The sequence below is a fragment of the Camelus ferus genome, chromosome 17 (genome assembly GCF_009834535.1).
Source record: "Camelus ferus isolate YT-003-E chromosome 17, BCGSAC_Cfer_1.0, whole genome shotgun sequence".
NCBI classification, from domain to species: domain Eukaryota; kingdom Metazoa; phylum Chordata; class Mammalia; order Artiodactyla; family Camelidae; genus Camelus; species Camelus ferus.
The window spans coordinates 25746533-25769944 of NC_045712.1; the positions used below are offsets into that span (position 1 = coordinate 25746533).

A 23412-nucleotide genomic window follows, 5' to 3' on the forward strand; every position below is an offset into this window, starting at 1 on the left:
ATACAGGACCAGAAAATAGACTTTGGAACAGAAGGTGATAGTTGAGATGACAGGTGAGTTACTCTTTTCTGGGGAAAAGGAAACATTTATCAAAGAAAGCATTGCTTTATAAACAGACTTATACTGTATAGCACAGGGAACTATATTCAATATCTTCAGTAATTTATAGTGAAAAAGAATATATGTATGTTCCTGTATGACTGAAGCATTGTGCTGTAAACCAGAAATTGGTACATTGTGTATACTTCAATAAAAATATATTTTTTTGAAAAAAGCATTGCTTTCAACACAGATGGAGAAATTTTACAAGGCCAGTTAATGGACCTAGATGTGTGATAAAGAATGAAGAGAAGGTAGGAAGAAAAAATAGGTTACTCTTAGAATTTTAGAGGACCATAGAGATAAAACTGATGTGTCTTGACCTGATTTTGGCATTGAGGATCTTATAAAGGCCTTTGAGCAAAGGCATGATGGACTGAAGCCCAGGCATAGGAATGGAGGATTTGATTGCAGCAGGCAGGATAGAAGGAAAGTGAGGAAGCCAACCAGTTAGTTGGATTCTTTCTTTTTTCCAGGTAGGGAATACTGAGGACTTGAACTGAAATACTGACTATGAAACAATGAGTGTGTTAGGAGTATAATTTTGTTTTCATCACCAAGATTGATGAAACTAGGGAGAGAAGATTTGGCAGAAGCTTGGATGATGTCTTGGAGATGTTGAATTTGATGTGCAAGCAGAGTACAGAGTTTAGGTGTGTCAGGAGTTTGAGAACAGGGACTGGGTCAGAGATAGAGACTTGAGAATCACGTGCATAAAAGTGATATTTGAAGAACTGGAATCCCCAGAGATAGGTAGAGTATTAGGAGAGTGAGGTAAAAAACAGTCTTGAAGGGAATGGTTAGGTGTGGAAGCTGAAGCTAAGGAAACAGAAGACTTAAGAGATCAGTACATCTGCATATCATGTGAGGGAGGGCCAAGGATTGGGAGGAAAGGTGGTAAAAAAATGTCAAGGAGAATGAGGACTGGATTTTGTGAAGGTAAGTCATTGGTGACTTTTGAGAAAGCTTCAGTAAAAGTTTGGGCAGAATGCAGATTTAAGCAAGTGAATGGATATGAAGCAAGCAGAAATGTATACCTTTTCTTTGAAACAGACCAGAGAGAGGAATGTAAGTAGAGGAAAACATGGATATGGAAAGATTTCTTGTTTTAAAATAGGGCACCCTGCACTTTATTGTAGACTGAAAGAAGGGAGCTAGTAGAGAGGGAGAGATGGGGGGTGGGTGTGGAATACCACAGATATGGCAATACTGTGTGCACTGAAAGGGCCTAGAGGACCTAAGGTTAGGCCTGGGCAGGAGAGAAGAGACCCTAGGAAGGAGTAACTGCTGTTCATTGAGTGTGTCTTGTAATGCCAGACCCAGTAAGAGATGCCTACATAGATCCCTACATCTCCTCTGAAAGGGGTGCTGCACTGGAGGGCTGTGGTTATGGGCTCCTGAGAGTCACTGAACTCTCTACTCTTGTGTCCTTTGAATACAAAGTATGGGATTACATGGGACACTGCATGTAACCTGTCAGTTGCTTTTCTTGGGCACCCATTTCTGTTTGCGTATGGATGCGAAATATATTGCAACATTGGTTGTCTTTGTTTCATTAGCTGTAACCACTTAATAGAATTTGCTGATGTTTGGTCCACAGCCAGAACACATTTTTGTCTGTGTGATTTGGGAAAGGCTGGTCTTGTGATGGCAGAGAACATAACTTGGACTGGATATTTTCTGTGCCCTTTTACCACCATGAGAGAGCTCCTTTTGACTTGATTGAGGGTGACACAGTAACTTACATTAAAGATTTTGAACTGAGGAAAGAAAATAAGAACTTTTAAAAGAAATATACAGTCCTTGCATAGTATTACAGGTTACTTAAATATGGAAAAATAAACCACTACTCAAAGCTCTTGAGAATCATCTGAGGCTGAATTGAGCCTAGAAAATGCTACCTCTGGCAGAAAGACTGCAGAGAGTACTCAGCTTGGTTTCCTTCCTCAAGCTGGCAAGCCATGTACTTGAAAATATACTGGATTATAACAAAGTGGAAAGAAACGATACTAGAGTAAAATTTCCTGCGTCATTTCAGGAAAAAATAGCAAGTTTCATTTTCTGATGTTTGTACTTTGTACTTGTCAGCCACACAGGTTGAATTGCCAGACTCCTAGCATCCCACAAATCAGCGTGTAATTGTAGGCTTTCATTTTCATTTGGTCCCATAACCACTTGTAATTTCTTTGTCATCAATAGAGACTGAGTGGTTTTCCACTTTTCCTGGGCAAAATGTTCCCCAAGAAAAATTTTCTAGAGCCTTTTTGGTTGCTCCCTGGCATTTTCATTTTGTATGTTCTTAGCAACATTAGATTTAGAGTGATTATTTCCTTTTTCTCTTTTTTTTTTTATAATGAGAAAGGATGGGGGGGTAATTAGGTTTAGTTATTTATTTATTTTTAATGGAGGTACTAGGGATTGAATCCAGGACCTCATGCATGCTAACACAGACTCTATCACTGAGCTATACCCTCTCCCAAGGAATTATTTCTTTAAGAATTGAGTACCTTCTAGGAGGGATGCTATTCAAAGATGGCAGCCTTTTTTTTGAACCAGGGACTCCCTGATGCATTTTGTTTGTATCCTGTAAGGTCCTTGTTGCCTGACTTGGGATATAAGCCAATACGAAGTTAGGCCTGAGGAGATGTGTAAAGTACATAAAACCTTGAGATGAATTTGAGAGCGTGATAAAAAGTAGAAAATGGTTTATGAATCCTATCAAGATGTTAATGGTCAGACTGAACATAGGGGAAGGACTTCTATTAAAGAAATTCATAGTGTCTATGCCCTGGATTATTTCCTAGGAGACTGAAGATGAGGCAATGTATCTCTCCTTTCACATTAAAATTTTTTTGTTTTGTTTTTGGATTTACTAAATACCAACTGCTTGTCCAATAAAGTATTGAACTGTATAAGGCTGTGAAGAATTTAAGATATGTCCTTTGTTTTGAGGTAATTTACTGTCTGGGAAGGCAAAACACAAGTGAAATAAGTACAGGGCCTTGAAGTAGGTCCCATATTTATTAGGAATCCAAAGCAAAAATGGAGGGAGGGATAGAGGAGTGGAATGGGTGGCCAAAGTGCTTGAGCTATATAGTTTAAATGGCTTTTCTCAATATAGTACTGTTTTGATTGCATGGTCTTATTGTTTAAAGAATTGGATTGAACACATATCCCCTTTATATATATATGCTTATTGTTGTGCTTCCAATTATTAGTATTATCCTCAATCCTCAATTTGCTTTTTTTTGCAAAAAATAAAAAACTTTTAAAATTACTAGATCATATTGTGGATTTGGTTAAAACTTTTGTGTATATTCTTAGTACATAATTCACTGCATTATATCACAGATGTTCTGAAAACTCCCAAGTAAGTGATGGCAGTGTCAGCCATTCCCATTATAGGACCCTATGCTTATGAGTTTATGTGTATTAAAATTTAAAGCTAACTTACATTTTCTAGACTAAAAAAAAAAGTTTCTAATGTTTCCTTCATGTACCCCAATGGACTGTCTCACTACTCCAGTTTGAGAAATGTTCCGTTTAGATAATATGATTTTGTCAGTATGTATCATTAAGGATTAGTTTGCTGTAGGTAACAGAGACCTGAAAAATACTACCTTAACCAAGACAGTTATTTTTCATTCACATAAAAGAAGTGTGGAAGTAGGGAGTCTGGGGCCGAGGTGGTGGGTGGTTCATCAAGATCATCTGGGATTTAGGCTCCTTCCACCTTTTATTCCTCCAACTTCAGACTGTGGCACTCATCCTGACATTCTAGGATTACTGTTTAGAAAACAGCCCTGACTCCAGGTTTAAGCAGCAAGGAGGAAGAGGATGAAGGGCATGTGGGTTCAACATTAAGGAAGACTTCCTGAAAGTCCCACAAAATACACTGACTACATCTCGGGGTCTGAAATTTTGTGCATGGCCATACCTAATGTAAGGGAAACTAAGAAATGTAATCTTGTAGCTGGGCAACAAAGTGCACAAGTTAAAATTGGAGAGCTGTTCTAAGAGGTCATGGTAGGAAATGGAGTTGACCACTTGTCTATATGCCAAATGGAGAGAGTTTGTTTTTTTGTTTTTTGTAACAGCTTTACTAAATATCCACATACTTTACAATTCACACATTTAAAGTGTACAATTCAGTGGTGTATAGAATATTCATAGACTTGTGCAACCATCATTTTGTAAAAATTTCATCACCCAATAAAGAAGCCCCACTGTTCTATTAGTAGTCATTCCGTGTTCCTCCCTCCCCCCAACTCCTTTCCCCCAGCAATCACCAGTATACTTTATGTCTCTGCATTTGCCTTATCTAGACATTTCATGTAAATGGAATCACAATATGGGTTTTTGTGGCTAGCTTCTTTCCCAAATTGTAATGTTTTCAAGGTTCATGTTGTAGCATGTATTGGAACTACTCCCCACACTTTATTGCTGAATAATATTCCATTGTGTAGCTAAACCATATTTTATCCATTCATCAGTTGTTAGACATTTGGTTTGTTTCTTTTTGACGATGATGAATAATGCTGCTGTGAACATTCATGTACAAGATTTTGTGTGGACATATGTTTCCATTTCTCTTGGATGTATATGAGTAGAATTGCTGGATCAGATTCAGTCATATCCTTTGCCCATTTTTAAATCGGATTATTTGTCTTGTTATTGAGTTGTAGGAATTTTTAATATATTTGTGGTCCAAATTTACATCGATTGCAACCTCACAAGAGAGCCTGAGCCAAACTACCTATCTAGGCTGCTTTTTTTTGTTCAGTTGTAAGAGTTCCTTATATATTCTCGATACAAGTCCCTTATCAGATAGGTTACTTGCAAACATTTGCTTCTATTCTGTGGGTTGTCTTTTCATTTCCTTGATGCTATCTCTCTTTTTTTTAATTAAAAAAAATTTTAGTGGTGGGGGTAATTAGGTTTATTTATTTGTTTAACAGGGAAATACTGGGGATTGAACCTAGGACCTTGTGCATGCATAGCGACCACTCTACCACTGAGCTATACCTTCCCCTCCTTGATGCTATCTCTTGAACCACAAACGTTTTTAGAATTTTTATAAAGTTTAATTTATCTTTTTTCTTTTCTGGTGATAGATATATTTGTGAATGTACTATTCACAGTATACTGGATAAATATATTATTCACAACAGCCAAAAGGTGGAAGTAACCCAACTGTCTATCCAATGAATGGATAAACAAGATGCAGTATGTACATTACAGTGGAATATTATTCAGTCTTAAAAGGAAACACATGCTACTAAGTGAAGAAACCTTGAAGGCTTTATGCTGAGTGAAATAAGCCAGTCACAAAATCACAAATACTATATGATTCGACGTACATGAGGTAGTTGGAGTAGAAAAATTCAGAGGCAGAAAGTAGAATGGTGGTTGACGGGGGTGGGTAAAGGGTGTTACTGTTAATGAATATAGAATTTCATTTTTGGCAGGCAAGAATTCTACCACTGAACCACCAATGCTAGAATTTCATTTTTGAAAAGTGAAAATAAGTTCTGGAAAAGGATGGTTGTGATGGTTATACAAGAATCTTGAATATATGTAATGCTACTAAACTGTTCATTTAAACTGTTAAAATGATAAATATTGTGTATATTTTACTGCATTTTTTAAAAACTAAAAACTATCTTAAGGTAAGAAGCTCTTAGATTTGGGTCTATAATCCGTTTTGAGTTAATTTTTCTAAATGATCTGAGGTATGGTTCTAACTCCTTTAGAATGTAACTATTCAGTTGTTTCAGCTCCATTTGTTGAAAAGACTGTTTTTCTTCTGTTGGATTGTCTTGGCATCCTTGTTGAAATTTGCTTGACCCTAAATGTGAGGGCTTATTTACTTCTGGACTCTCAGTTCTACTCCATTAGTCTATATGTCTGTCTTTATGGCAGCGCAACACTGTCCTGATTACTGTAGCTTTGTAGTAAGTTTTGAAATCAGGAAGTATGAGTCCTGCAGGTTTGCTCTTCTTTTTCAAGATTGTTTTGGCCATTTTTGGTCCGTTGAATTTCCACATGCATTTTCTGATCCATTCATTGTCAGTTTCTGAAAAGAAACTAGCCAGGGTCTTGATAGGGATTGTGTTGAATCTGTAGGTTAATTTGGAGGATATTGCCATTTCACAGTGTTGTCTTTAAACCCATAAACATGAACATCTTTCCATTTATTTAGGTCTTTAATTTCTCTCAACAGTGGTTTTTTTGTTTTGTTTTCAGAGTATGTTTTGACTTCATTTTAAAAACGTATTCCTATTATTTTTGATGCTGTTGTAATAAATTGTTAATTTTATTTTCAGTTTGTTCACCGCTGGGGTATAGAAATACAATTGATTTTTGTATGTTCATCTTGTATCCTGCAACCTGGTTGGATTTATTAGTTCTAATTTTTTTTTAGTGAGTTCTTTAGGATTTCCCATACATAAGATCATGTCATCTGCACATTAAGATAATTTTACTTCTTTCCTAATCTGGATGCCTTTATTTCATTTTCTTTCCTAATTGCTAGAACCTCCAGTATTATGTTGGATAGAAATGGCAAGAGTAGACATCCTTGACTTGTTTCTGATCCTGAGGGAAAGTTTTCAATCTTTTCACCATTAAGTGTAATGTTAGTTATAGGGTTTTGGTATGACTTTTTGGTGCTAAGTGGAAAGGTGTACTAGCATTTTGTGTTTTGGTGTCCCCCATGATCAGAAAAGTGTGTCATAGCCTGAAGCTATTGTGGCTTCTTGTACATTCTAGACAACACTTTTGTCTTATGTTTCAGCAATGGCTGCTATCCGGAAGAAATTGGTGATAGTTGGTGATGGAGCCTGTGGCAAGACTTGCTTGCTCATTGTCTTTAGCAAGGACCAGTTCCCGGAGGTGTATGTACCTACGGTATTTGAGAACTATGTGGCAGATATTGAAGTGGATGGAAAGCAGGTGAGTATACTTTCCATAACAACTGGTACTATTTTGCATGTTAGGCTACTCATAGAGCCTAGAGAAAATTAGGCCTTTTTGTCTTTTCAGTACATAATATAACAATAACAAAAATGTTAGAATGAGAAATCCATTCTCCTCCTGCCTTTTAGCTCAGTTTTGTTCATTTTTAACTGTTATCATCTAGACTTTGTCCACATTCATTTCACGTTTCGTGTAGGGAAGCTTTAGAATATGTGTTCTTTCCATCTTTATATTTGAAATTTAGTTTGTTGCCAAATGGATAATAACTAAAATGAACCTCTTTATATGCATGGACTTTTTTTCCTGTCATAGTATTTCATTAAGTGCTGAAGTATGAGATACTAGGTCAACAGATCCTTATCGATCTATGTTTCTCAGAGGGTCATACTGATCTACACCACCAGCAGTGTGACATTTAAACAGCATCCTCACTTTTTTTTTTTTTTTTTTTTACTTTAACAGAAACAGGCTGCTACAGTTGCTTCAATTATCTGTCACTGGTGTTGAGAACAGTGGTCCCCATGTCTGCCCTGAAAGCCCATTGGAAAAAGTGGGGCAATGCTTTTCTGGAATTAGAATATATATTTTTTCCCTGTTCTGCTCCCTTTTGTTATCAAAATAATATTTTACCCAGATTCCTGTACATCTTTTGAAGAGGAATGAAATTCTCACTGCAAATGGGTCAGCTGAAAAGAAAACTAGAACAAGGGGCTCTTCTCCAACACACTCAGTCCTCTTGGGCATTCAGTCACATGTCTCATAGTGCTAATTTATTGGCTTCCATAATACCATCTCCTTTCTTCCTTCTCATGTTCCTTCTTTACCTACTACCCTTTTCTGTTCCAGTATTACTTAGCTTCATTTTGTAGGACCGTGTGTGGAAAGCACATTAGGCCAGCTGCTTAGAATTCTAGGGTTCCTCATTATAGGTTGTCTTAATAGTTCTCTGAGCATGAGTAAGCTGCCTAATCTTTGAGCCACTTTTCATTTGTGAAGTGGTTTAAACCATTTTATGGTTCACATCGGGGGTCTATAAAGTAACCAACAGCATTTGAAAGCATCAAAACATTTGGCAAACGGGACTGAACTGGACAGCATAATGAAATTATTTCCATTCATCTCCTTTAGTCATTAGTGATGGCCATCTATGTAAATTCTGAGCATTTTCAGATAGTTTTTCTCCTTTCTTGTGGATTACTTTAACCTTTGTGTTAGTGCTTCCAAGGTTTTCTGTAGACCTGGCCTCGTTTTTCTGTCTCTCTGACTCTCTTTCCTCTCTATAACTTTACTTGCCTGATGTTTATAAAAATTGCAGTTTTTAGAAATTTCAATCTAAAACAATTTAAATACCCTTTCTACCTTCAGGCTTGATTCTAACAAAATTGAACACTCCTTTATTTTACTATTTTGGACAGTTTTTCATTTGAAGGTACTATGGTAGGTGTTACTTATTCTGAAAGTAAGTAATAGGATTAACTTGCACTCTCGTGTTTATTTTTCCTATCACAGGTAGAGTTGGCTTTGTGGGACACAGCTGGGCAGGAAGATTATGATCGCTTGAGGCCCCTCTCCTACCCGGATACCGATGTTATACTGATGTGTTTCTCCATTGACAGCCCTGATAGTTTAGGTGAGTAGTGCTGCAGCCTGATGTTTGCTCTGTTTTTACAGGGCAGCAGGTGGGCCAAGGGTATTGTCATTATTAACACAAACAGTCATTAAGGGACTGCTGGTGGCCTGGGCTGTTGCTGGGGAGATAGGGTTAGAGCAACCCTTTCTATTCCATGCTTGTACTCAATTCAGGGACAGTACTAGGGGGTGCTCTGAGACTTTGAACCACTTGCTCAAGGTCATGTGGCCCAAGAGCCAAGTTGAGATTGAACCCCCTGTGTGGTGTCTCCCAGAACTGAGACAAAGTGGGTGCTCTCTGCTATTGCTTTACTTTGGTTTGTTTTTAACAGTTGTGTTTTAGTTTGGATTTTCAAATTAGTCTGGCTTCCTTTAGGGGCCTGTTGGAAGGCCTTGTAGTCCGGGGCAGAGCTTTAGGCCACAGGGAAAACAGTGTCATGTGACACCTTCCCCTCAGACACACACACACACATCATGGACTTTACCTAAATCCTATAGAAATGAGCAGGACTTTGTGCCCTTTGTTTGTCTAATCATCCAAGGTATAATCCTATAGGGACAAAAATACCTTTAGGGCAAAAAAAACTATTTATCAGTCTCACTTTTCTTTTAAAAATGTGTCTCCTGGAGGACGGGAGAGGGGAAATGTGTCTCCTAATCTTGAAGGAAGTCTTCAGCTTTTAACCTCTGTCTGTTTATTATGACTTGTTTCTTGCTCTCTCCTCCCCCAGAGGGCAGGTCCTAGGGAGGAGAGCAGAGGTAGAAAGTAAAGAGGCAAAGAGAGATTAATCTCCCTCTCTGAAGTACAAACACAACTGGAGATAATAGGGTCTGATGTTGGAGAATGCTGTGCCTTCACTGATGGTCATTACAAGACTGTGATAGGTAGGTGGGGCCCCTTTCCGAAGCTGACTAAGCTAACTTGGTTTTGCCAAAGGCCTTTAAAAATTCTCTTATCTTGGCTAGGAAAGGGGAAGAATTCCACCAGTAGTTTGCCCGAGTAAAATGTGTTCATGGGAGCTCAGAAGTCTGTATCAAGAAAATGAAAAGCTAATGTCAGCCTAATGCCAGATTGTTTTACCTGGTTGGGTGTTATACCATGGCTGAGTCTAGGTGTAGCATAACAAGTTTCATCAGCAATCAGAATGTTGGTGTGCAAGTTTCAGCCCTGTTGCTGGCCAACCCTGTGATGATAGTTTACTTTTTGGAACCTCTGCTGTCACACTGGCAATTGGTCTAGAGTCTAGACTCTAGTTGTGACCTGGGGTCAGCACACTTCTGTAAAAGGCTAAATATTAAATATTTTAGGCTTTGTTGGTCATGTGTTCTCTGCTGCATCTACTGAACTTTGCCACAACTACTCAACTCTGCTTCTGTAGCACTAAAGTAGTCATAGAAAATATATAAATGAATGAGCTTGGCTCTCTTCTAATAAAACTTTACTTATAGACTCTAGGCAAGATTAACTTGCTGATCCCTGATCTAGATAAGGATTCCTTTTCTCTAGCCTTACGGAATTCCCAAAGGCTGTTAAAATACCCCATTGTAAATCCATGTGAAGTAATGTGCCTGATGTGATCAGATTACTTTGAGGGTGGAAGGGTGGATTGCCATCACTGAATTAAAAAGTAAAAAATTAAGTTTCAAAATTATTCATGAAAGGTGAAGACAAGTCAGAGGGAATTCATTTTCATTTTACGTATTCTCAATTCCAGGGGGTGGGGGAACTACTGGAGTATTAATTTCATATATTCAAGCAAATAATTATTGAGGGCCTACTTATGGACTTTATATTCTAGAGACAGGGAGGCAGAAGAACAAAAACAACTTTAAATCCAGTTGCAAGAAATGGTATAAATAACATTCATAGGGCTAGGTATGGAATGGGCTAAGACAGTATCCTCTTTTAGAGCATAGGATGGTCAGCAACCTCACTGAAAAGGTGACTTCTGAGCAGAGACCTAAGGTAGGTGAGGGAGGTCAATACAGATACCCAACAAAAGAACTGCCCAGGCAGGGGGAACAGCAGGTACAAAGTCAGAGGCAGGAAGAGGAAGGAAGGAGTCCAGTGTAGCTGTAGCAGAGGGAGTGGGAGTGAAGTTGCAGAGCTGTGTGGTTAACGGTTTGTACCTCTCCTTTCCTCATGAGTGAGATAGGGAAGGTTTAAACAAAGGACCGATGTGATCTCACCTACCCTTTAAAGTGATCGCTGTTGCAGCTGAACTGAAAACTGACCACAGGGTGCAGAGATAAGAGCAAGATTTAGTGCTGAGGGTATTTAGCTTCACCGTTAGCTATGCTGACCCCTTTTCTCTTTATGGCTCTGAAGACTGAGACACTGCACTTCTTTGGGAACCCCTTTGTTCTGGAATAAGGCTTTGAGTTTCAAGTTGTCACATTAGTGATTGACCCTGTAGCTGCTGTATAGCAAAGGAAAAAAGGAAGCAGACAACTGTCTGCCTTGTGTGCTGAAGAGCAGAGCACTGAATTACAAGCGTTTCCTGACCTCATTCATGTAGCTTCTCTACGTGTGTTCTTTTAGCCAGAAGGCAGAGCATCTTTCTATGTTCTCAGTAACTCCTACCTTTTGGTAATGTGTCTTGAAGTCAGAGAATGAACAGTTTACTCCTAAAATACAGTCTCAAATTATAGCCAGTACTGTTTAAACGATCATCATACTGAGTACTCTGTATGCATTGACTGAAAATAATGTTCTGTGTAAGGTATTAACTGTATTCCTCATTTTATAGTATCATCCCTGACACTGAGATGCTAAAGGTGGTGGGTGTGGGAGGTTGAACCCGGGTCACTCTTCCACTATGATGTACATACAACCTTTTAAATTACTGCAGTATTGGTAAGAAGCTACAACTGGTTGTCACTCATTTTCAAAAGCCACTCAAGCCACTCAAAATACCAGTAATCCACAGGGTGAGTCATGTTGAGGGTCCATGAATAAGGTGTAGAGAAGGCATGTGGACCATGGGCCAGCTGTAGCTGCAGAATGAGGACTCCTGTAAGATGTGGTCAGAATCATCTGCCAACAGTGACATGCATGGCTGGTAGGGAGGCTTCTTCCTTGTGGCAGGTAGCACCATTGTGGAGCTATCCTATGTTCTGGATCCTTTTCTCCTCCAGAGCCTTTACGTGGGACATATCTCCAGAAGAGCTGAACTCCTTGGTGGGACTGAGAAAAATTGGTGATTCTGTGTTTAAGGGAAGGGAGGTTAGATTTTGCCTTTTTTGTAATTTTGAAACTGGTGGATTCCATTAAATGCCCAGCATACTTCTCAAGAAGATTTTTTGTAATTTAACTAGGGGTCTTGGAGATTCTTCAAGATAGAATTGTATGTATCCCTAAATTATGTGCAATTTGCCTCTTTCAGAAAACATCCCAGAAAAATGGACTCCGGAAGTCAAGCATTTCTGTCCGAACGTGCCCATCATCCTGGTTGGGAACAAGAAGGATCTTCGAAATGATGAGCACACAAGGCGGGAGCTAGCCAAGATGAAGCAGGTATGGTCTGGGGCAGGGCTGTCTTCCTTTAGCATTCTTGAACCCAGGCCCCAAGGTTGGAGGTTCAGGGAGAAACCAGCAGAAGCCCTCACAGGTCTAGCTGTTTCAGAGAGAGTCTCAGAAGCCTCTCTCTGTCCATCTGGCCCTTATTGACTTGGGCCTGTACAGAGGGTCCCTAACACTCCCTAGTTATTAGAGATGGAACCTCTCCTGTGAGGTAGTGCTGTGCCCTTAAAGATTGCCTGCCTAAGATGGGACCATCAAAGTAGTAGTCAGCACTCCAGATTCAGGAACTTTATCAGGCTTTTGATTTCTCTCTCTAGTTACTATCTTTATATATGTGAGGCCAAAGCTAAGTTGGTGGCAACTGAAGGATTAGGAAATCCCTAATGCCTTTATAAAAGTGATTTTGAAGGTGACATCTTGGCTTCTGAGAAGACAGGTGGCCCAGTGGTAGAGGACTTCCCTATTAAAGGAGAAATGCCTTGAAGTCTTAGTCCAGGTTCTCCCACTGAAGTTTCTCTTGTCTATATGTCAAAGTCATGATCTGTTTCCTTCCCTGGGCATTCAGTCCTCTGTGAAGCTAACTAAGAAGACCCAAAGGCTTACCTTGGGTCAACAGCTTGAATAATTTTGCCCTTGATTCCCTCAGCCTTCCAGGGCTTCTCTGGCCTCTCCCTCTTTCACTCTACTTCACAGAGAAGAGCTCGTTTGATAGGGATTTTATAGTGGGGGTGGGGGTCAGTCCCCACATATGAGTATCATGAGACGGAACTCAAGTCTGGGAGTTTGGCAGCTTTTTAAAAGAAGTCTTTTAGCTGAATTTGAATACTCTACACTTACTTACTATATGTATGTAACACTGTTAACTAAAAATGCTCTCTTCTCTTTGCTAGGAGCCAGTAAAGCCAGAAGAAGGCAGAGATATGGCAAACAGGATTGGTGCTTTTGGGTACATGGAGTGCTCAGCAAAGACCAAAGATGGAGTGAGGGAGGTTTTTGAAATGGCCACAAGAGCTGCTCTGCAAGCCAGACGTGGGAAGAAAAAATCTGGGTGCCTTGTCTTGTGAAACCCTGCTGCAAGCACAGTCCTCATGCGGTTAATTTTGAAGTGCTGTTTATTAATCTTAGTGTATGATTACTGGCCTTTTTCATTTATCTATAATTTACCTAAGATTACAAATCAGAAGTCATCTTGCTACCAGTATTTAGAAGCCAACCATTGATTATTAATGATGTCCGACCCACCTGACCCACCAGGGTCCTTCTGACACTGCTCTAACAGCCCTCCTCTGCACTCCCACCTGACACACCAGGCGCTAATTCAAGGAATTTCTTCTTGCTTCTTTCTAGAAAGAGAAACGGTAACTTTTGTGAATTAGGCTGTAACTACGTTATAACTAACATGTCCTGCCTTTTATCTGTCAGCTGCAAGGTACTCTGGTGAGTCACCACTTCAGAGCTTATTCCTTTTAACAGATGTCATTGGCATAGCTCTGGGGTGCGTATCCAGTTTTTTGAAAATGTGCTCAGCCAGAAAGGCCCAAGTCCAGGCAGCTGTGGCAAAGTTACAGTTCTGTGGTTTCATGTTAGTTACCTTATAGTTACTGTGTAATTAGTGCCGCTTAATGTATGTTACCAAAAATAAATATATCTACCCCAGACTAGATGTAGTATTTTTTGTATAATTGGATTTCCTAATACTGATATTTGTCATTCCCACAGAAAGTGTATTGGTTTTTAAAAAACAACAAAAAAAAAAAAGAAAGTGTATTTGAAAATAAAGTCAGATGGAAAATCCATTTTTTAAATTCCCGTTTTGTCAGTTTCTCTGATAAAAGATGACCATATCACCTCTTTTCAGTCCCACATATCCCAGTACCCGCTTCCCCAGAGCTGGGCTAAGTAAGTAGGAATTTGGTTTTATGCCTGAGGCACTTAAGACACTTCAGAAGGTGGCACAACCTGTCTCACTTGGACTGCAGGGTCTGGCTCTAGTTCACAGTGCTCGCTCTTCTCACTGTATCCAGGTTCCCTCCCAGAGGAGCCACCCTTTCTCTTGGGTGGCACTCAGTTTCTCTCTTCTCTCCAGCTGACTGAACTTTTTTTCTGTACCAGTTAATTTTTCCAACTACTAATAGAATAAAGGCAGTTTTCTAAACTTCCTGTATCCTGGTGTTTGTGTTGCTCTCTCCAGGGCTGGGAATGGGAGAATGGATTCTGCCTAACTCACCTTGGAAGGTTCCTTCAGGGTGCAAAGTACTGGCTTGCCTACCCCCACCCCAAATCTGGTACTAACCGGCCTCCTCCCAAAAAGGTCGAAATGATTGCCTTGCGTTACATTCAAGTTCAGAGTGGGATGGGGTGGGGAATGCCGCCTACTGAGGGGCACTCATTCTTCTGGGAGGATCTTAGGAGTATGTTATTTTCCTCTTACTCCATGTTCATTTTCAGTGTCTTTTATTTCCAACCCTGAGCTCTAGATGAAGTAGACTAGGCATTTATGAGGATGGCCTGAAATCAGCTGCGTCCCCTTGGCCTGCATGCTGTTGAGGTCCCCTCCACGAGTCTGGGTCAGGGCCTGGGCAGTGACCCCAGAAAACCTTTGTAAGGGCAGTGCCGCACTGCGGTGCATAAGTCGGAGGGAGACGAGAGGCCTGCACGTGAACACTGTCTAGGGCAGCCCCAGAGTGCAGGAAAATGAGTTTGAAAGAGCTGGCTTTTGGAGTCCAGCCCTGGCTGCCCGCCCCAGCTCCCCAGCACTGCCCACCCTCCTCCAACTTAGCCTTCCTAGAACCACGGAGCCTCAACGCAGAGAGAACTTGCCTTGGTGGCTGCTGCCAACTACACCATCACCTCAAGTCATAACTCTCTGCACCTCATGACAGGGCATGTCCTGCAGGAGTAGTAACATGGCATAGGCTGGGAGGGCTGTGTGGCCACAGGCAGTGCACGCTGCTGTTGCTGGCCAGTCTTCTTGGGCCAGGCCCCAATCTCTGAAGAACCACTGAGAAAGAATCCAGAGCCCTCTCGGGCCTGGGCCCTGGGGTGGGTAAATAGCGCGGCTGCCAAGTGCCGACGCTAGCTGCCTCGGAGGGACCAGACGCGCCCGCGGCTCCGCCCGGTGGTCTGGGCGGTTCCCGCATCCGGCCTGCCGCACCCTCCCGCCTCGCGGGTCACCAGCCGTAGGAGGGCGGAGGCCGGATGAGGAGGGGCCGAGGGGGCGGAGCGGGCGGAAAAGTGCGCCATGTGACCCCCGTTGTTCGCCCGCCTGTTAAAAGGAGGCGCCTCCAGGCCTCTGTGCTTTTCTAGTCCGTGGCTCTCCTTTATTTCTCCAAACCCACGCCATGTGCGCGGCTCAGCTTTCCGCGGCTGCGCTAGCGGCGGCGGCCCCGCGCACGGTATACACCTTCTCTGCGCGCCCGCTGGCCGGCGGGGAGCCGGTGAGCCTGAGCTCCCTGCGGGGCAAGGTGCTGCTCATTGAGAATGTGGCGTCGCTCTGAGGCACAACGGTCCGGGACTACACCCAGCTGAATGAGCTGCAGCGGCGCCTCGGGCCCCGGGGCCTGGTCGTGCTGGGCTTCCCATGCAACCAGTTTGGGTATCAGGTGCGCGGGGCCGGGCGGGGCGTGGGTGGGCTTGCGACCAGGGTTGGGAGCGCAGGCGGACGCCCGTCTGGGCCCGGTGATCGTGCGCCCTGGGCGCGGAGAGACGGGCCACCGACTTGCTTTCCTCCAGACTTCGTCCTGGCTGGGGTTCAGGCCCACCCTGGGGTTGCGCAGGAAAGGTAACAGTCCAGTAACTAATGGAAAAACTCCCATGTTTGTGGTCAGAAGGCTTACCCTCCCTTAGCAGCCTCGGGTCCCAGCTGCTCTTCCCTCCCATAGGAGAACGCGAAGAACGAGGAGATCCTGAACTGCCTCAAGTATGTCCGACCAGGAGGTGGGTTCGAGCCCAACTTCATGCTCTTTGAGAAATGTGACGTGAACGGCTCAAAGGCGCACCCGCTCTTCGCCTTTCTTCGTGAGGCCCTGCCCACTCCCAGTGACGACGCCACTGCCCTCATGACCGACCCCAAGTTCATCACCTGGTCTCCAGTATGCCGCAACGACGTCTCCTGGAACTTCGAGAAGTTCCTGGTGGGCCCAGATGGTGTGCCTGTGCGCAGGTACAGCCGCCGCTTTCTGACCATCGACATCGAGCCTGACATCGAAGCCCTGCTGTCCCAGGGGCCCAGCTCTGCCTAAGGTGCCCCTCCTATCCCTGCTGCTTGGCAATCACAGCACTGCCCTCTGGGGATTTTACCCATGAAGGTGTTTCCTCTAAACCTGCATGGAGGGAATGCCTGATGTCCAGGAAAATCCCCTGAGATGGGTGCTGTCCTGTCTATCCCGGCTTCCCCTTTCCCAGACCACAGCATCTCACTAATAAAGTGCTAGTTGTCAGCAGAACTGTGTGTGTATGTCTCGTGTCACTGTCAGCTGGGGGCACCTCATTGTCATAGGGCTAGGAGCTTAAACACCCTCCCTTCACCCTCGGCCAGCCCTTATCCTAGCCCAAGCCTGAACATCCCATCCTTTTGTCCGCAGTGGAATACACTTCCCATGTGGGAATCCTGGCTCCTGTCCCAGCGTTTCTCCCTTTGCCAGGACATGCAGTAGGGCCATCTTGAGGCCCTGTTAAAAGAGAAAGTATTTCAAAAAGAGGAAGACAAGTCAAGGGCTGACTGCCTAACCACTAGTAGTTAGGCCTCTCCTTTCTGAGTACTGGCTCAGTTCGAAATGACCTTCATAAAAAATAACACAGCATGGGCTCCCACTCACATTTAGAGTCTGTGGCCTTGTAATGGCAGAACCAGCCCAAACTGGCCCTACTCTGTGGATAGCAAGATAAGAGTTGTTTTTCAGAGACAACAGAACAAAACCTCAAGTCATGCAGCTGAAGGAAGCATGCACAGAGGAGAAAAGTGACCTCTAGTAACACCAGAAACCAGAGTTTCTCCTCTCCCCCACCCCATCATGGGACCAAAGAACCTGGACACAACTGGAATCTGAATGCTGGACCCTTTCAGAAGTGAAGAGTCCATTGTCCAGAAGATCTGGTACTAAAGCCCCCTTTACCATACCTTACCATAAATGGCCAAGTTCTAAAACCCTCCAGTACAAACCTGCCCCATCAGCACTTCCACATACCAACCCGTGCTCCCTAACTCAAAAAAGTTTCACCAAATCCCAGGTCAGGGAAACAGATTGGAGAGCCTTGCCTCCTGTATCTTTGCTGCTCAACCCTGAAATAAAGCTCATTTTCCAAAAGCTGGTGCCATAGTTTTGGCCTCTATGCGTGTCGGGCAGTGAGCGCTTGCTCAGTAAGCCTCTTCAAGTGTTAGGACCATACAGGCCCATTTTACACAGTTGGCAGTTCATGCAATATGACATCATTTTTCCCATTACTTTGCTAGATCTTTGCATAGGGCTGCTCAGGGCTTCTATTGTGATGCTGTCCTTACTGGTTGCTGCTTCTCATGTACTCAGAAGAGTATACAACTGGCTGTTCTGACCATGCCCTGCGTGCACTTTGCAGTTAGAATTGCGTGGTCAGGCTCAGGGTAGCGGCATATCTTGGAGGCCAGCTGCTGCTTCTCAGGTGTGGCTCAGGTCCAGCCTCTCCATCTGTTGTCCCTCTGGCAATAATCTTTTGAGACAGACCTGGAGTTACTTCCTATCAGTACAAGGGACTCTGCATGGCTTGTATGCAGCTTCTATTTGGACCAATGAGGATCCAGATCCGAGTTATTAGTGTCACTTAGCCCAGAATGTGGTCCAGAGGTTCTGGGGTCCTAACATTCATGCTTAAATTGGTGACTCAGGTCCCTTCTGTGTCTGAACCAACTCTAAGAACTCTGCCCTAAGCAGGATTCTTTTGCTGCAACCCTCCCACTCTGTCTGCTCTTAGGTCATTAAGCAGGTGTTGTGTTGTGGCTTCCTCTCCATCAGAACTCCTGTACCAGCCCACCTCCCTTTAGCTACAAGGCCTACAAAATCCCCTCTGAAATGACCAAGGCAGAGCTCTGTTCTCCCTTTAGGTCCCACCCTACCATGCTCCTCTGAGAACCAGCAGGCTTGACGATACCTGTGAGTGACTGGCCTGCTTCCCTAGAGGGCCAGAGTCCTGGAAGTGGAATGGGACTGAGCCTCTCCTCGGGGTCCACAGAGCTTGCTGTATGACATGAATCAGCAAATGCCTGGCAATTAATATAAAGACAAAAACTTTCCATTCACCCAGGGCCAGGGCATTTTGAGGATCATTGGTAGACTCCAAATCTGGCTCCTGGAATGGAGGCTAGCAACCTATACCTAGGCCATCTGTGACCTCCTTTAACCCAGAGTTCTTCCCTAGAAGCCCTTGGCTCCTTTATTGCAACACTTATCATTCAGTCCTGTGCCATGTGCTCTGCCGGGTGCCAGATCCAGTCCTCAGAAAGACAGAAAGACTCTATCACTACTATATGCATGTTTAATTCTATGGGGGTAGGATGGGGTATCCTGAGAATAAATTAAAGGGCCTGGCCCAATAGGGACAATCATGCTTGCCTCTTGGAGGGAGTGACATTTCATAAAGAAGTGTCGGCTGGGAATAGTGCTTGTGGACTGAATGTCCCTCAGCACTTTGTGCAGTGGCAGGGGGGCAGCTAGAGCTGAAACCAGACAGCCAGTGCCCGACAGGTACCAGGTCCTGTTCTAGGAATGAAGAATAGTGCCCCAGAATCACCTGGGTGCTTTTTAAAACCTACCTGCACGGCCCAGCTCCAGAGATAACTGATGGGGAAAGTCTGGGGATTTAGGGTCCTACTCAGTGATCTACAGATGAACCCCTAAAGGAAGACATCCTGCTCCAACTCTCCCCTTTCCTACAAGGGGCTAGTGCGGCCCAGGCCACACTCTCTAGTTAGGCTCTGGGATGGGAACCCAGGGCTTTCTAAAATGAAATGACTGCAACCTCTTTCCCCCAGGCTGCCTGCTGACTCACCCCTCGTAGCCCACTTTTTCCCCCCTTAATTTATGCCTTGGTCTGCCAGGGAAAGGAACTCCTGAGATTCCAATGTGGCTGACCCTGGCTGGTGAATTTTCCTCTTGAGACTTCAAGCTGCCTGCTTCCCTTAACTGTCTTTTCCAACTCCCTCTTTTTCAGGAAGGCTCAGAATAAAGCCAGTGAACACTTCATCTTCCTGCCCAAGAAACTGGACACCCTTTCCCAACACACACATTCTTTCTCATTCAACCATGTAACCGCCACTGGCTCAGACCTGCACCCACCCCACACCCCACTGTGAATCAGCAGGTCAAATTAACAAGTAAAAGTGAAGGAATCCCAGTGAGCCTGCTTGACGTCCTAGCCTTTGGTGTAGTGCCTGCAGGACATTGCTTGATCTGGGAGCAGCAGCCGCATTTAGGCCACAGGTCTTCTAAGAAGGGGAAGGGCCCTGCTGTTACTCAATTAGGTTCAGGAGCCTTCATTTTAGTCGTTCTTCCAGAAATGCTTGTTTTAGATTTTTTTTTTTTAATACAGTAAATCTGATAAAATATGTATAGGTACATTACATCACCAAGATGTACACACTAAACATTCTATACAATTTTATTTGTCAATTATACCCCAATACAGCTGGAAAAAAATCTGATAAAATTCACTTGGGCAGGCATGTCTTGCACAATTGGCCCTTTATCAGATGACTTCCTTGTTCTGTTTCAATGTAGTTCCACAAACAACATTTAAAGCAAGCTTATTTTCAGAGAAGCATTCCTGGCCAGATGAGCCTTTTCTCGTTAAGTTTTAACCTCTGGGTAATACTGAGTAAAAAATGCTGGCTAAAGATTTCCCTAAGGCAACACAGCTTGGATTTATAAAGAATGGGCAGGGATCCCTGCCAGAGTACTCTGAATTTGGCAGATTTTTGTTATTGCAATCACCAAGTAGGCTGGAAGAGCATGCCTTCACAGGTGTGACATACCTAGGCTGGCAGATAAAGCCCAGCTGGAGCTGGTCAACAAGTTAATGGACATGTACCTCGCATCAGGCATTGCTGGATTGGGAACTGGGACCTGGGACCTCAAAAGAGAGATTTGCCCAAAGAGTGAGGTTTCATGGGCCCTATGGGAAACAGAGAAGCAAGCTTGAGATTTCAGCTTTACTCTATCCAAGAACTCAAATCCAGACTTGTCCTGTGAGAAAAGAAAAACAAAATCCACTAGGTAGGCCACTTGCTGGTGGGTATGCTGTTAGTTGCATGTAGAAGCACTGAGATTGACGGGATATGACAGTGATGTGCTAGGCAGAGGCTTCACCCTGCAGACTGAAACCCCATACCCAGCACCCTTCCCAGGTCCAGTGTAGCCAGAGCCAGCAAGGCCAAGGTAGGAGACCACAGAACAGGCCTACTTTATCCAAATGGCTAGAGTCTGAGCACTATCCAGGGGAATGTGCAGCCCACCTTGGGTGGTGTCCTACAGTCCTGAAGGCTGCCTGGCTCCCAGAGAGGCAAGTGGAGGGGATCTGAGCCTCCCTGCAGAGGAAGTAACTGCTGCCCCAATCCCCTCTGTCCCCAGCATGTGACTATGACTGTGTACTGTGTGTGAATCTAAAGAAGTACTGGTCAGGGTGCGGGGTATAGCTCAGTGGTAGAGTGCGTGCTTAGCACGCACGAGGTCCTGTGTTCAATCCCCACCACCTCCACTAAAACAAAAACAAAAACCTAATTACCTCCCCTTACAAAATAATTAATTAATTAATTTTAAAAAATAAAGAAGCACTGGTCCCCTGAGCATTCCTTGGGACACTCATTGATCTTCAAAGGCCAGGGGGAATATATGCATGCCTTTGCTTCCTACAGCAGTTGCTTAAATTTCCTTCCTAGCAAAGTGCTGACAGAATCACCCTCCATGCTCCTCCAGCACTGTTAGCACACGACACACTATAAGGACATGTAAGAACATCTTCCCCAACCACATTGGCTGTGAATACATACGAGATTATTAGCCAAATGAAAAAATGACTACTGTCTAGATAATTCTTTCATTCATTTACCCACAAAATGCATACTGAGAATTTACTCGGTGCAAAGGGCAAACGACACACACAATTAACATCTAAATACATGTTTCTGGGGAAGACATCGATGGTAATAGAATTAGAACGGGAAGAGAAGACGCTGGCCGCACCCACGCCTGGGGTGCAATACTGTCCCCGCCCAGCCAGGGCTGGCTACAGACAGTGGCATAACCGGAATGGAGACTGTCCAACAGAACGAGTCTCCAAAGTAGGAAAAAATGATCCTGCTTCCTCTCTGTGAGATTTGTTCAGGTTTTTGCCTCTGTCACCTTCCCCAGTAACACAACCCTTATATAAGAGTTGAGAATGTCACTGATAAGACATTTAATTCTCCCATTTAATTCTAGAGCCTTTTAATTTTTCACAGTCCCCTGGGCAGGGTTAGGAAGCACAGGCAAGAAGCAAACAAAAAATATTTCTCTCCTGATGCTACCTCTAATCAAAAGGTGCCCAATATTTGTGAAGACTGCCACATGTGCCCTGTGATTGCTTGCTAAGTGTGGACCAACGGTGACTGGGGAGAGGTAACTCCAGGTAGGTGAAGAGCAAACCATAATACCAACCAAGGCAAGAACTCTATGATTCGGAACCAAATATAGCTTAGTTTACACACCCAGACATTACAAACCCTCAATTAGATCATCACAGTCCGAGATCAAGCAGTACGTGACCAGTCAGCCAGGCCTGTTCCCTCTAGCTCCTTTCCTGCTTTCCTTCCTGTTCTTGTGACCCAAGCTCCCCTGGCAATGGGTGGGTTGTTCAGTTCTGGGGTTTGATTATGGGGCCAAGTGAGGGCTCTACCAAGCTTACACCTCTCCCTAGGGTAAATGGCCCAACAGAGGGCACAGTCTGGGGGCCAGGGCGTCTCCTAAATTGAATCACTCAACATGTTTCCTCACAAATCTGCAGGTCATGCCCACAATAGTAGGAATACACAGGCAGATGCTCATTGTTCAAGACGCCAGGAAGCCACCATGCAGCGCAGGTTCTCAACAGAGGCACTGGGGATCTAACTCAGGACCTCAAGGCATGCCAAGCACGGGCTCTACACTGAGCTGTACCCCCTACCCACTGTGAGTTCTCAGTTTTTTAACATATAATCAAGCTCACAAAGAAAGTTTTAAAACTTTGAAAATGATGCTGATCTTCTGATTATGAAGTTTCACTTTATTCCCTGCATTTTAACTACTGGCAGTTAGTAATTTAAATATAAATTTTGAGGAACTACCCATAATAGGTGTACTATTTTTACAGCTCTTTAATAGCGCTGAAGAGATCCAGGTTTAAAAAGATTTTCCAAAGTTTTAATTTTCATAAATTAGGTTTTGTCCCCCTTTCTGGTGGTGCTGACGACTTGTCCTACTTCCTTAAGACTCTGACCCATGCCATAAATGGTAGAGGAGAAACTGCTAAAAAAAGAAGAGGGAAGTAGACACTCTAATGTAGGTTCTGAAGTAATGTCAGTAACCCAACTTTCGTTTTCCATAAATAGGATGAAAGGCCCTGTTTCTCCTTGGAGAACATTTTTAACAATTTCATAGAACTTTCACAGAAGGGCACTTGGGGTGTCAGTGTTGGTTCCCCAGATGTAGAATTATCACATGATGGTAACTTATCTGCAGGGGATTAATTGCTATGTGGTTATTCAAGGTTATTCTACCCAACTGCGAAGAGGCCTCCGTTACCAGATGGTGGGTGATGGATGTCCCAGAGAAAGCAAATTAATTTCAATTAGCCAAAACCCAACATAAAAACAGTCAATCTGAAAAAAAAAAAAAAAAAAAAAAGTAAATCTGTTCAGATGACCTATTACACCTTTACCAGGCCAGATTGCTCTCTTCCACCCCCAACACTAAACATGGCTCATCTGTTTCTCCTCTCCTCCCTCATGGCCACCTCTCCAAAGGTTCCTAGTAGGTCTCTGGGCTGCACCACTGGGGGTATAAAGCACCCTCAGTCACTTCTCTTTGCTCTAATACCTCCTACAATACCTGTGGGCCATTAAAGGCAGGTCATGTGGCCCCTCCCACCTCCCTTCTAGCTTTAGCTCTTGGGCCCTTTCAGTAGTCTGCACCCAGCTCAAC

General features: G+C 43.5%; 2 protein-coding genes across 3 annotated transcripts in view; both read left to right on the forward strand.

Moving 5' to 3' along the window:
• The window catches only part of RHOA (ras homolog family member A), a 45032-nt gene extending 30648 nt beyond the window's left edge, over nucleotides 1-14384 (forward strand). For both annotated transcript variants that reach the window (XM_032458513.1, XM_014563760.2), the window contains 4 exons: nucleotides 6896-7053; nucleotides 8587-8707; nucleotides 12093-12223; nucleotides 13120-14384. In XM_032458513.1, the coding sequence (XP_032314404.1) occupies nucleotides 6898-7053; nucleotides 8587-8707; nucleotides 12093-12223; nucleotides 13120-13293 (582 nt within the window). In that variant the 5' untranslated portion in view covers nucleotides 6896-6897 and the 3' untranslated portion in view covers nucleotides 13294-14384. The remainder of the gene's footprint in view (nucleotides 1-6895; nucleotides 7054-8586; nucleotides 8708-12092; nucleotides 12224-13119) is intronic.
• Nucleotides 14385-15469: 1085 nt separating this feature from the next.
• Nucleotides 15470-16674, forward strand: GPX1 (glutathione peroxidase 1). The gene is made up of 2 exons (XM_032458516.1): nucleotides 15470-15831; nucleotides 16111-16674. Exons 1-2 carry the CDS (start codon nucleotides 15571-15573, stop codon nucleotides 16468-16470), a joined length of 621 nt encoding a protein of 206 aa, XP_032314407.1. The 5' UTR covers nucleotides 15470-15570; the 3' UTR covers nucleotides 16471-16674.
• Nucleotides 16675-23412: the final 6738 nt, after the last annotated feature.